We start from the raw sequence: 11,584 nt of genomic DNA on the forward strand, positions 1-11,584 counted from the left end.
AATGTAAAAGCCCTTTTTGCTCTCACTCCCATTGCCGCTACGAAGTTACGTTCTAATAGAGTGACACACGGGGCCCGCCCGCCATAGACCAGGAACGAGCCACTCTGGCCGGCGTTCGAATATTTAAAAACAGCTTAAAACCTCATCAGCCGACCGCCGTAAGCCGCAAGAAGGGGCCGACCGAATAAATGCGCCCAAATGCGCGTGGTACAATTTTAACTGCCCTCGTGGGCTTCAATTTCAAAAAGCCCACACTCGACCGGGGCTCATTTTCATACCCCGCCCGACAGAGGGAGAGAGAGAATAAAAAGGACCCGAATGGAGGGCGCATCGCCACGACTCGGGGCGCGCATATTTAAAACATAAATGTCTTTACTTCGCCAGCGCGTCGGCAAATGTCTTTGGTCGGTTTTATTGTCGGTCGAAAGGATTCTAATTTTATGGATCGCCGTTTAGGCCCCGGGGGCCCCCCAAAAGGGCGCCAGCCCCTGCTTGTGCTGTATGACCTCCGGTTAAAGTCCTGCACATGAGCAGCGTGTGCACTGCGGGCACTTTCGGGCCATTTAAAGCGCATTTGTGTGAGCATAAATAATTACGTTTGTGATAAAATGCATTGCATTACATTACATGGAAAGGCTGCACTAATGTTGGTACACGATCGAAATGAATAGAAAAGAGGATTAGTTTTTAGTTAGCATACGAATTATAATGTAAGGGCTGTGTAATGCCCATGATGCCAAAGCTCATGCAGCTAATGAGATTCATACCTCAAAGTTCACAACTTTAACATGAACAGAATCAAACGATAATACTGATCAAACTTTTCGTTACAAAAATTATGCAACTTTTCTTATACAAAACATATGGAAAATTAAAGAGAAGAACATAACACAAAGTGTACATTGTATCCCCATTTTGTTTAACGATACCTTTTTTTAATTAAATTGATTCCCACTTACCTTCATTTTGAAGACCCAAAGGGCGCCGTCGAAGAAGTACAACACATGTACGGCCGACCAGTAACATGGGGACAATAAAATATTTTACAGTCCCTGGACCCGCAGTAATGACCAGTGTTTACGACGACGCACAGGACCATAACTCAAGAGGCATGGTTTTTAAAGAAAAGCACACACTCGGTCTGCCTTTTTAATAAAAAAGACATTCAGGTTCGGGGTTTTCCCATGGCACAAATAAACCGGCGACCGGCGCCAGCGAAGGAATACAAAAACCGGAAGGAACCGAATGGTTTGGTTTGTTTGTTTGGTCGGGCCGGCGACAAACGGCGGCTGTGGACGGCTGTCTTGGCGCGAACGGGGGCAAATCGAAAGACCGGGAGGACAAGGAGTACAAAATAATTATATGTTTATGGTAAGCCGGTACAATATGTGCTGCTAATGATAATTAAGTTGATCTCTTCCGTTTCCGCCCTGCGGGCGTCCTCTCTATCTCTCTTATCATCTCCCATCTTCATCTCTCTCGCTGGGTCTCTCCGACTGCAGCGGGCATGTGATTATGCTGTGCACTCGGGATTGCCGGATTGGAAGCATTTCAGATTACTGGCCGGCTGGAGATTCCGGAAGTGCATAGCCCCCCGTGTGCATGTGACCCAGAGCGCGAGAGGCAGTGGGAAAAGTTTGGCTGGCTAGCCCGTCGAAAGTTTACCAGAGAAATAATTTTCGACTTCATGCTGTGGCCGCCGGAACGGGGCCATTATTTGTGCAATGATTGTTCCGGGTTTGTCGCCGAGTCCCTGCTCCATTCGGAGTGCGGTGAGTTTTTGGGGCGCCTTTGGCTTTTCTTATGCTCCTCGGAAGCCAGCATTGCAGCATATCCCAGCACGATTGCCGACCAGGGAGTAATTAAAAATTAAAAGCTCGTGCGACATTGCGACAACAGTGGCCATAGTTTGTGTTCGAGAAGTTAGTGTTTGTTGAGCTTCTTAACAGTTAGTCAGCCGGTCACCCGTTCGGACTTTATTCGGAAGCAAATCTTATCGAATGCATTCAAGTTTATATCCAAAATTACAATATGATGACAGCATTAATTGCTTAAGTTAAGTCAGTTCTTATTATGTTTTCATAGACACCGCAACATCGATCAAATAACTTTGGAAATATTTTTCACAATCTATTCTTCCCGTACTCTGGCCCTCTTTTTACTAAAAACTATCTTAAAAATGTGTCCTGGAACTAACCTCCCGGTGCTCGATGAAAGTTTTCTCGCTTTGCGCAAAGGCACAATGGGCCGGTTTCGGGGAAAGCTCAACACTAATGTCTGGTTGTCATGGACAATATTATTCTTTCAAGCCATTTCCTCGGGCCGGAGGCAAACTTTTCCTGCAACTAATGGTTTTTCATGAACCCACCGACGGAGCCGTAACGTAAACCAACATGACTGACAAAACAGTTTGCCACAGCATTCGCCGGTGCAGAAGGAAAACTTTCTGTCCGGCTCCGACTCCGGCTCCGAGGGTTCGAGGCCTTCCGTTTCATTGCAGATGAAATTATTAATCGACTACACGCACACGGCGGCATGCCCGGACGAAGGACGGGCACTTCCGGTCTCCCCCCGGTCCGTCGATCGTCGTCGATCGGGTCGTGTTGATTTTTCCACTCCAAAGCTCCACCTCCAAACCAAAGCTGCGCCGAGTGACGCAAGTGAGGCCAACCAAATCCATGTTCAAGCGTCTGAACTAACTGGTCTTATCGGAAACGGAACAAGTCTGGCAGCTTTTCCAAGGGGAGCCAAGGACAAGAAAAACCTTTGCGGACACCGCAAAGGATGCAAAATGCTATCGACCAAACCCTGCCCTGCCGGAAGACTGCCGGAGTTAACTACTTTTCTTGTGGGCGCCAAGGCCAACAATGTGGTGAGTCCTCCGTTGGCCATAATTTGTGAGCGAACGACGACGACGACGACGAGGATGGCCGACGGGGACGACCTGTGGTGTGCCGCCTTATCTGTCGTGCAACAGATAGATGCTCGGCCAACCTGGAGCGCCATTGTCGTCCGGGGCCCCCCGCCAGCAACGCTCGTTGGGTAATCGTTCGGTAACATCGCCATCGTTTTGGGATCGTTCGGTCCGCCTGGCCGGAAGAGGGCCGAAACCGAACCGAAAAAAACGCCGCTCAAATTGGACGGAAAAACTTTGCCACTCCCCCGAGGGCCCAAATGGAAAATGTTTGTACCTCGAGCCGGAGCCCCAGTAACGATCGGACACGCGTGCCGTGATGCAGTTTTGCGTGCGTAGATTTCGCTCCATTCTATTGACCGTTTCGGAATGCTCGGCCGATGGGCGGTCAGTTCCTTTTTGCTATCGTTTGCTGAAAGCTGCCAAAATGGACGACACTCGAGAAATGGGAGGCATTTTACCATAAATTCTTTTGGACCACCAACCGGTGCCAATCGACGGGCCATGCTCACAGCTCTTGGAAGCTGTGGCACTTTGGTCAGGTTTCAGGTTACTTGCGTGGTAGAAAAAAATCCAAAAATGATAATAATTGTGTCATTAACTGTTGGTTTCATCGATGGCCACGACTTAGACGATCGTGTGATTTCTCGTTTTATCAAACGTTGAACACGGAATGGGGTTTTCGTTTGTTTGCTTAGAAGCCCACACAAGAAAAGAACAACGTGAACCAACTTAAAGGTTTGCTAAAACCCGAGCTTCCCGTCAAACCCGAGCCGAATGCAAAGAATGGCCAATAGAGCTCCTCCGTTCCAGAGCAATCATTGCGCATTGCAAAGATTCCACGCACATTCCCACCATCGACAGCCTCACGAGGCCTCCCACGAGGGTGTTTGAAGAAGGACCTCGGTGTGGTCCTTGTCCGAGTGTTTTTTTTCGTCTTCGCAGGCGGAAGTGTAGGCTTTCCCGTCGTTCATGCCTTCATTTGCCAGCCTTCATTTCGTTTATGGCTTTTTCTCGCCTCGTTCACCCGAAGCATTCCGTTTGATATGGGTTTTTTACTTAGCGCAGCAACATTTTCTTTCGGGTCCAAAAGGCCCAGAAGAGCCCCGGTCTCGGTCATCTGGGGCAAATCAGCTTCGAGCCAACGGAGGCGTGTAAATCAGTGGCTTTTTGCTCTCGCTCGGTTGGGTGTGGGCAGCCACCGAAAGGATTGCGCATGAACGCCGGCAGGACCTTCTCCGCAATGGGAAAGTGCCGAGCGAGGTGAACCGGAGGCGGGCAACCGGACCGGCCGGTGGGGGACACACAGTTAATGAAGAAGATATGGTAAACAAGGGCTGGGCTGGGCTGGGCGCCGGGAGAAATGAATTCCTACGGCCGCCATTCCGAAGGTGGTGCCGCTAAAGGGGAAGCTTTGGCGAGAAGGCGAGCAGTTTGGCAGCGAAAGTTTGTTGAGGATTCGACCAACAGGACACCAGCGAAAAAAAAGGCATCAAAACGGAGAGCAACCCCCGGCTGCTCGTTTGATGGCGAAGGTCCTGATGGCGCTTCGCTTGAGGCGAAGTAATAATAATAATAAAAACAGGAAGGATGGGGGTCACTACATTCGGGCCAATCTACGGTAAATGAATACGAGATGCAATTAAAATTGTCATTTGAAGAAAAAATTAGGGCCCGACCCGTTTTTTAAAGTTTGATTTATGGTCTTTTGCCACAGGGGGGTCCGATGGCTGGCGGCTGGGCGCACATTTGGGATTTTGGGCGGTATTTTGGGTCGCTCGGTTGGAACCATTTGAGTGGGTTTATGTCGAAATCAGCCGCAACCAACAGCGTTCGGTTGCGGACATCCACTGACCACTGGCTGACAACGTTTCGGAAGGGTGCCAAAACTTTTTCACTTAATTTGATGACTCCTTGCTGGAATGTCCTTCGGTAGACAGCCTTCGGCAGTGAGGAGACAATTTATCATTAATTCATCGTGTTTTGTTTGCTAATGCAAAACAATTTAAGCGATTAATTATTAAAAGACGGATTCGGAGTGTATGGCGTAGCTATGGGTCCTTCTCACGACTGTCATCTTGCTTTTAAATATTCTGCTTTGAACTGATTTGAATCCGATTGAGGCTTCTTCCTCGCTCTGAGGACATGAATTTGTAAGCTTCAACATTGCATTGATTTTACACAGCATTTCCGTACATTTCAAACACTTTAAACTCGAGTGAATCATCTCTACAGAAGCGTCCTTAAGTCGAGCCCAGCAGCGTCCCAAGTGCCAGCCACTGTCTAGGCCATCGGCAAAAGCTATTTAAATTACTTACCCGAAACGAATGTGGAAAGTTGCCTTTATTTATAGAGGCACGGGCCAGCCAAATCGAGCAGAGGTCAGGGCTTTTGGGCGGAGGATTTGCTTATTAAGAAAACCCGAGACTAAACACCGTGGCCCAAAGACGGACCAAGTTCCACGAAACCTCCACGTCCTCCAGCGGGCAGCGGGAAAACTTTTCCTTCAAACTCCGGCCAAATCGAAGCCTGCAGCACACGTTACACGTCGAAAATGTAGCCAATTCCTAAAAATTGATAAAACACGGCTAAGATAAGGATCACCACGTGCCAGCCAAGGCCTAATGTTTCCCGCGGTGGCCACGGTCCGGATTGAGGATGGTCAGCCTTAAGGAAGTTTATCGCAGCCGCCGCATCGTGCGCGATGGGCAATTTCCAACTTTGCCCATTTTCCACCGCGTGCCCTCGTGGTGGGTAGAAAAGCGGAAAATTCGTCTGCCACCTGCCCGAAGCGGCCGGCCACACGGACGGAAAACCGGTAATTGTTGCCACGGTACAGGCGCCAGACAATGGACTTGTGGCGGCTCTCTCTCTCTCTCTCTCTCTCTCTCTCTCTCTGGTGGGCCGTCTTAGGATTCTTCCTATTTTTTGCCCCGGTGGGCTCCACATTTATAGCATTCCCCCGAGCGACGCGGGAGCGGCCTAATTTCTCATTTACTGCCGCTGATCCTAGTCATTAATTCCGTCGGAAGCGATGCGACGATGAGCACGGCGCTGGGCCAGATTGTGGCTCGAAGCGGCGGTGTGGATAAAACAAAAACACGCACCACAATAAGCATCCCAACAGTGGCCGGCCAACATACCAATCATTAAAAGGAGGCAGCAGCAAATTACCACCCGCGGGAAGTGGGCTCGGCGGTGGTCGTCCTGGACACGGACAACGGATCACCCAAGAAAACGGGCTCGTTTTCGGCATGTCCTACGGAGGGGCTTCCGGAGACACCGGGCACGGCAATCAAAACATCCGTCCCGGTGTCCGGTGAAGTGATAATTAAAAGAAAACGACATCAGAGGCCATCGTGGGGATTTGTGTTTGTTTGGTGCCGCTTCCGGTTATCCTTATGCGCCACCGGATGTTCGGATTCGGATGTAAAACGTCTTCGAATTGTTTGGTTTTTGTTTCGTATCTCAAGTTTCGATTTTATTCATCTCTTTTCGCCCCAATTTCTGTTTATATCTTTCATATACCGTTTCGTTGAACTCGGGTTTCTGTTTGTTGTTTTGTGGGTTTTCTCGTTTTTCTCTCCGTTTTTGCACCCCGTGCTCTATCCTGCGTGTCCTTCGTGCTTATATCACTATACAATGCATATTTAGTCGACTTAATTTCCGCTTTTCGTTTCGAGTTTTATTACATGCCGCCAATTGGGTGTGCTTAAGAATGAATCACGAGGGGGGGATTACTATAGCTCAGTAACATCGTTTTTCCGGCCTCGATCCGAGTCCTTCTATTTTCAGCTTTCTTTTTCTCCGCTTTTTGCTTCTGTTCTGTTTTTGTGATTGTGTATGTGTTGGTGATTTTTTTTACTGTTAAACGTTTTGCTGGAAAACATGAAAACAGATCTCCCCGTTGTCGGTTCTGTTTTGCTTTTTTCCCGGAAGATACCCGATTTGTGAACTCTGTGCCCCAAGAATGTCCCCATTCATGTGTGCATCGTCAGATTAAGAACATCCGATAAGTCTTCTTCCTTATCACCCCACAACTGCTTCGACTTCGACTATTTTTTCTTGCCTTTTGTGAGTAAGAAAACCACATACAAACAATCGGAATTGTCAAACATTAAACAAAACTCGAGCTCCCTGCACTGCACTCTCCCCATTCGACCCCGCAAGGGACCCCTTCGGGACTAATTTAGTACTTTTGTCTTTCGGTTTTGATTCTCTCGTTCTCTTCAATAAAAACAGTCCGATGTCTCAGGTGTGCATTAAAAATTGCATAACTCTATGTTTTGTTTTTTCATCCTTTCACCATTTTTTGTTTGCTTAGTTCCTGTACCTCGGTAGCGATTGCCCGCATGCGTAGCTTTCTAAACCCGCTGCAGGCTCGTAACGTTTTACACTTATCCCTCTCTCTCTCTCTCTCTCTCTGTGGCAGAAAAAAACTCTCGCTCCTGCCGCTCTATAATACGGTATACGTTAAAAAATGTCTATGTACAACATATTTACACCAACTGAAGAGAGCTCTGTTAACCTCCTTGCGACGGCACGGCACACTACCTTGCACCCAAGGTGTCCGAACCCGGTCCGGAACCACACGGAAACGGTTGTACTGTAACGGTTTCGTATCCTTCAATCTGTCTTGGATGGCCGATCCGGACCAAAAGTAGGATAGGCTCTCGACACTCGAAAACAGTTTCTCGTGTCATGCCTGAGACACGGTAGAAGGTAGATAAATTAAAATTGACTAGAAGTACGTTCCCGATCGCTCTCGGGGATCGTCCTATGACGCTCTCCCGCGTGTAACACCCTCTACACCCTCCTTAACGCTACTAACAACAACGATTCGAGAGTAAAAAAGGTTGTGAGTCTTGTTGACTTGTGTGTTTTGTTTGTGGTGCGCGTAGATTGTTGGTGTGCAAGGTGTGTGCTGTGAGAACGGGCTTTCGATGATATAGGTGTCCCCGACCGGCCGCCACCGTTTAGGTATCGGACACGTTCTTCGGCACTTCGTATATGTGGTGAGCGTACTGCGGCGAGTAGATGGCGGTCGAGGCCTGCGTTTGGCCGGAGACGCCGGACACGGTCGTACCGCAGGATACGGCCGACAGGCCGGACGAGGACGTCGAGGAGGACGTGGTCGACGAGGATGTACTGAGCGGACCCTTCGGGGTCTGCGGTAGCGGTGGCTGCTGATGGTGGCCAACTTGCTGCGGTTGCGGCTGCTGCTGAGCCTGGTAAACACCGGCTACAGCCACGATCGAGGCGCTCGAGGGCTGCTGGAGCTGATGCTGATGCTGATGGTGGTGTTGGAGCGTATGCTGAGCGGAAGTGGCCCCGGCTCCCTGGTGGGCGGTGTGCTGGTAGTGGGGATACGGCAACGTGTATTGACCCCCGAACGGATGCTGGTAGTTCCTGTACGCCGGGTGGTAGTTGTACGTGTAGATGTTGCAGTGCGGCTGATGATACTCCACCTCGCCCAGGGACTTCTGAACCTCGACGTCCTTCTCCTCCTGCAGCGTAGCCCGCTTGTTACTGCCACCCCAGCCCGTTCGCCGGAGAGTGTCCAGGATGCGATGCCGTAGTCGGTACACGATCAACACCAGGGTCGTCACGCTGGCAGCCGACGCTACGATGATGGCCCCGAAGATAGCCCGCTCCTTCGACTGAAGGTGCTGGCAACCGAGTAGATCGGCCGTCAGATCACGCAGCAGCTCCCCGTGAAGCCGATCCGGGCCACCGCACACAATCTGCACCCCGTCATCCGGCGCATCCTGACGAGTCTGGCGCTGCAGCAAGTTCCTCAACCACAGCACGCCACAATCGCACACGAGCGGGTTCTCCGTCAGATCGAACTCCGCCAGATGCTTCCATGGAAGCAGCTCCTCGTGGAACGTGCCGATCTTGTTGTCCCGCAAGGACACCTTCCGGATGTGGGGCAACCCGGCGAAGGCGCCTTCGTCCAGCGCGTGCAGTTCCTTGTTCGAGGCGATCGTGATCGACTCCAGGTTCGGGTTGGACGAGAACGCCCCGGACTGGATCTGGCGCAGGTTGAGCGCACCGGAGATGTCGATCGACTTCAGGTTGGGCAGCCCGAAGAACGCACCCTCGGGGATAACCTCGAAGTCGTTCTGACCGATCGTCAGATCCTCCAGACGCTTCAACGCACTCAACGGCACGGTCGGCACCTTCAGCAGGTGGTTGTCGGAGATGTCCAGCGAGCGGATGTTCTCCAGCCCGCGGAACGTATCGGCCGTCACGTTCACCAGCATCGATCCGTGGATGTCCAGGCGGCGCAGTTGCGTCAACCCCTCAAACGCACCCGGCAGCACCTTGAACAGAGCGTTCGTGCCTAGGAACAGCTCGGCCAGTCCCTTGAGCGGTGTCAGCGACAACGTCGGGATCGTGCTGATCGAGTTGTCGTCCAGATAAAGGACCCGCAGGTTGCCGAGTCCCTCGAAGGCGCTCGCGTGCAACGTTGCGATCCGGTTCTGCCCCAGATTAAGCTCCTCCAGCCGGGGCAGTGCCTTGAACATCTCCACCCCGATCGCGTCGATGAAGTTCCCGCGCAAATTCAGCACCCGCAGCTCATCCAGCCCCCCGGCGAACGTTTTGTTCGTGATCGTGCCGAGCTTGTTGTTGTTCAGGTGCAGCTGCAGCAGCTTCTTCTGGTACATAAAGATCCGCTCCGGGATGCTGAGCAGATGGTTGTAGCTGAGATCCAGCATCGTTAGCTCGGTGTAGAACTGGATCGACGAGTCGATCGATTTGATTCGATTAAACTTAATCACCAGCCGACCGATCGAGGGGTTCAACGCGATCGGCAGGACATCGAGCTCGCCTTCACCACACGTCACGTGCAGCTTCTCGTCGTCACAGACGCACCGGGCCGGACAGTAGGACACTGCGCCGGCGGCCGCCACCACCAACAGTAACAGTCCCACGATGTGACACTTCATTTCGAGAGCACTGCTGCGTCAGAAACGCACCACAACCGGCGACCAGGACATGCAGGACGCGTCACTGTCTTAACACACACACGACCGGCACCGGAACACCCGGGTTAAGCCGAGCACAGAAACCGAAAGGCACTTTAATGGGAGGTTGGCCCCCACCACGTGATATGTCGGTCGGTCCTGATAAGCGCCCGAAAGGTCCAGAGAGTCCTTTTCACTGGCGCAATTCACTGGCCGCTGAAGCTGATGATGATGGTGGCGAATTTCGCGTCAATAGCAGCCGTGTGGCCGTCACTAATGCCTCCTCACGAACCGCCCATTAACGAGCGCGCGGATCGCGGAGGCGAAAAGTAATTTCCTGTTTCAAACGATATGCTTCTGCAGACACGGGTTACACGGTTTATCCGATTTTGATGGCTTCCGGGCGCCCGATACTCGCAGTTCGTTCACCACACTGGCAGAGTAGTTCCTTCACGCAATCCGTGGTCACGAAACACCGTCTACTGGAACGTCGGGAACCGATCGGGTGCAGGTTTCTGGTCAACGCAATTTTCCGACTGAGCTCGCTCTCCGCTTATACGCCAGCTTTTATGCCACGCCAGAGAGAGAGACCGTCACTCACTCTCACGCCACTCATCGGGGTTCGCTCTCTGCGCGGGCAAACTCACGCTCTTTCGCTATTTTCCCGGCTGCTTCGATCTCTCTCACGTATCACGATTTTCACCCTTTTCCCTGGGAGAGAGTGTAAACAAACCGCTGACAGAGAGAGAGCCATTCACATTGAGAACCCTTTTTTTTCCGCCGCTCTCTTTTCGTGCGTGCCTCTCGTGAGTTCACGAGAATCACGAGAGATCAAAGAGAGAGAGAGAGAGAGAGAGAAAGAGTTCCCGCTGGAAAAACGGTGGCCGCGGACGGCGCTAAATTTAGAACCATTTCGGAGAGCAACCGTGAAACGTCACCGAAAGTCGGTCTTTCACGGGCACGGCCGATCTATCACGCGCCGTGACACGGCGGCGACGGCGGCGCAGCATGGCGATTATTAGTTCGGGTGGTCCCGTCCCGGTTCCAGGAATTCCACGGCCTCCGGAAAAGAAAGACATAAATCGGCACAAAACACACGCGCGGCGCCCCCTTGGCGATTGGAGACGCATCAGCAGTGTGTTCCAGACACAGGGCCCTCGGCACACACGTGGCCGTCGTGGACTGCACGAATGTGAATTATGTGAAAATGATGTGGCGCAGTCTCACGGGCGGCGACTTGCAAAAGGTCCGTGTCTGCAGACTCCGTTTTCGGCCCCAACGGCTCCTGGTGTCGTCGGGCGGGGGGTCTCTTTTCCGCCAAAGGACACTAGCGCCAAGGCGGGCCAAAATAACCTCGGCCCATCGGGAGCGGCGTGACCCGACCCTTGGCCCGTGCTCGTGTATGTTTGTGTGTGTGTGGGGCGAAAATAAATAAAGCTCCGATCAATGGGAAAAATATAGCTCCCAGGCGTATTGATTAATGGCCGCATCCATGGGTGGTGGCCGGGCTGGAAAACTCGGGTCGGTCTTCCGGCGCCGAGGGGGGAAAAATTGATTTTCTCTTGCAGCTGTGTTGAAATGTCTGTCCGATCGGCATGTGCTGCTATTAGCACCGCCGGTTAGAATGGTTAACGACTTTAGAAAAGGACAATAATTTTCGGAACATGGAGCCCAACAAGTGCCAACGATAGAGCTGTTT

General features: G+C 51.7%; 1 protein-coding gene across 1 annotated transcript; it reads right to left on the bottom strand.

The window, feature by feature from the left end:
- Positions 1–7,890: 7,890 nt before the first annotated feature.
- LOC131205876 (insulin-like growth factor-binding protein complex acid labile subunit) lies at positions 7,891–9,867 on the bottom strand. Its single transcript, XM_058198166.1, has one exon. It carries the CDS (start codon positions 9,865–9,867, stop codon positions 7,891–7,893), a length of 1,977 nt encoding a protein of 658 aa, XP_058054149.1.
- Positions 9,868–11,584: the final 1,717 nt, after the last annotated feature.

This window comes from Anopheles bellator, chromosome 1 (genome assembly GCF_943735745.2).
Source record: "Anopheles bellator chromosome 1, idAnoBellAS_SP24_06.2, whole genome shotgun sequence".
In the NCBI taxonomy this organism is placed as follows: domain Eukaryota; kingdom Metazoa; phylum Arthropoda; class Insecta; order Diptera; family Culicidae; genus Anopheles; species Anopheles bellator.

Coding starts and splice junctions, on each gene's coding strand:
- LOC131205876 (XM_058198166.1), bottom strand. CDS start 9,867: ATGAAGTGTCACATCGTGGGACTGTTACTGTTGGTGGTGGCGGCCGCC.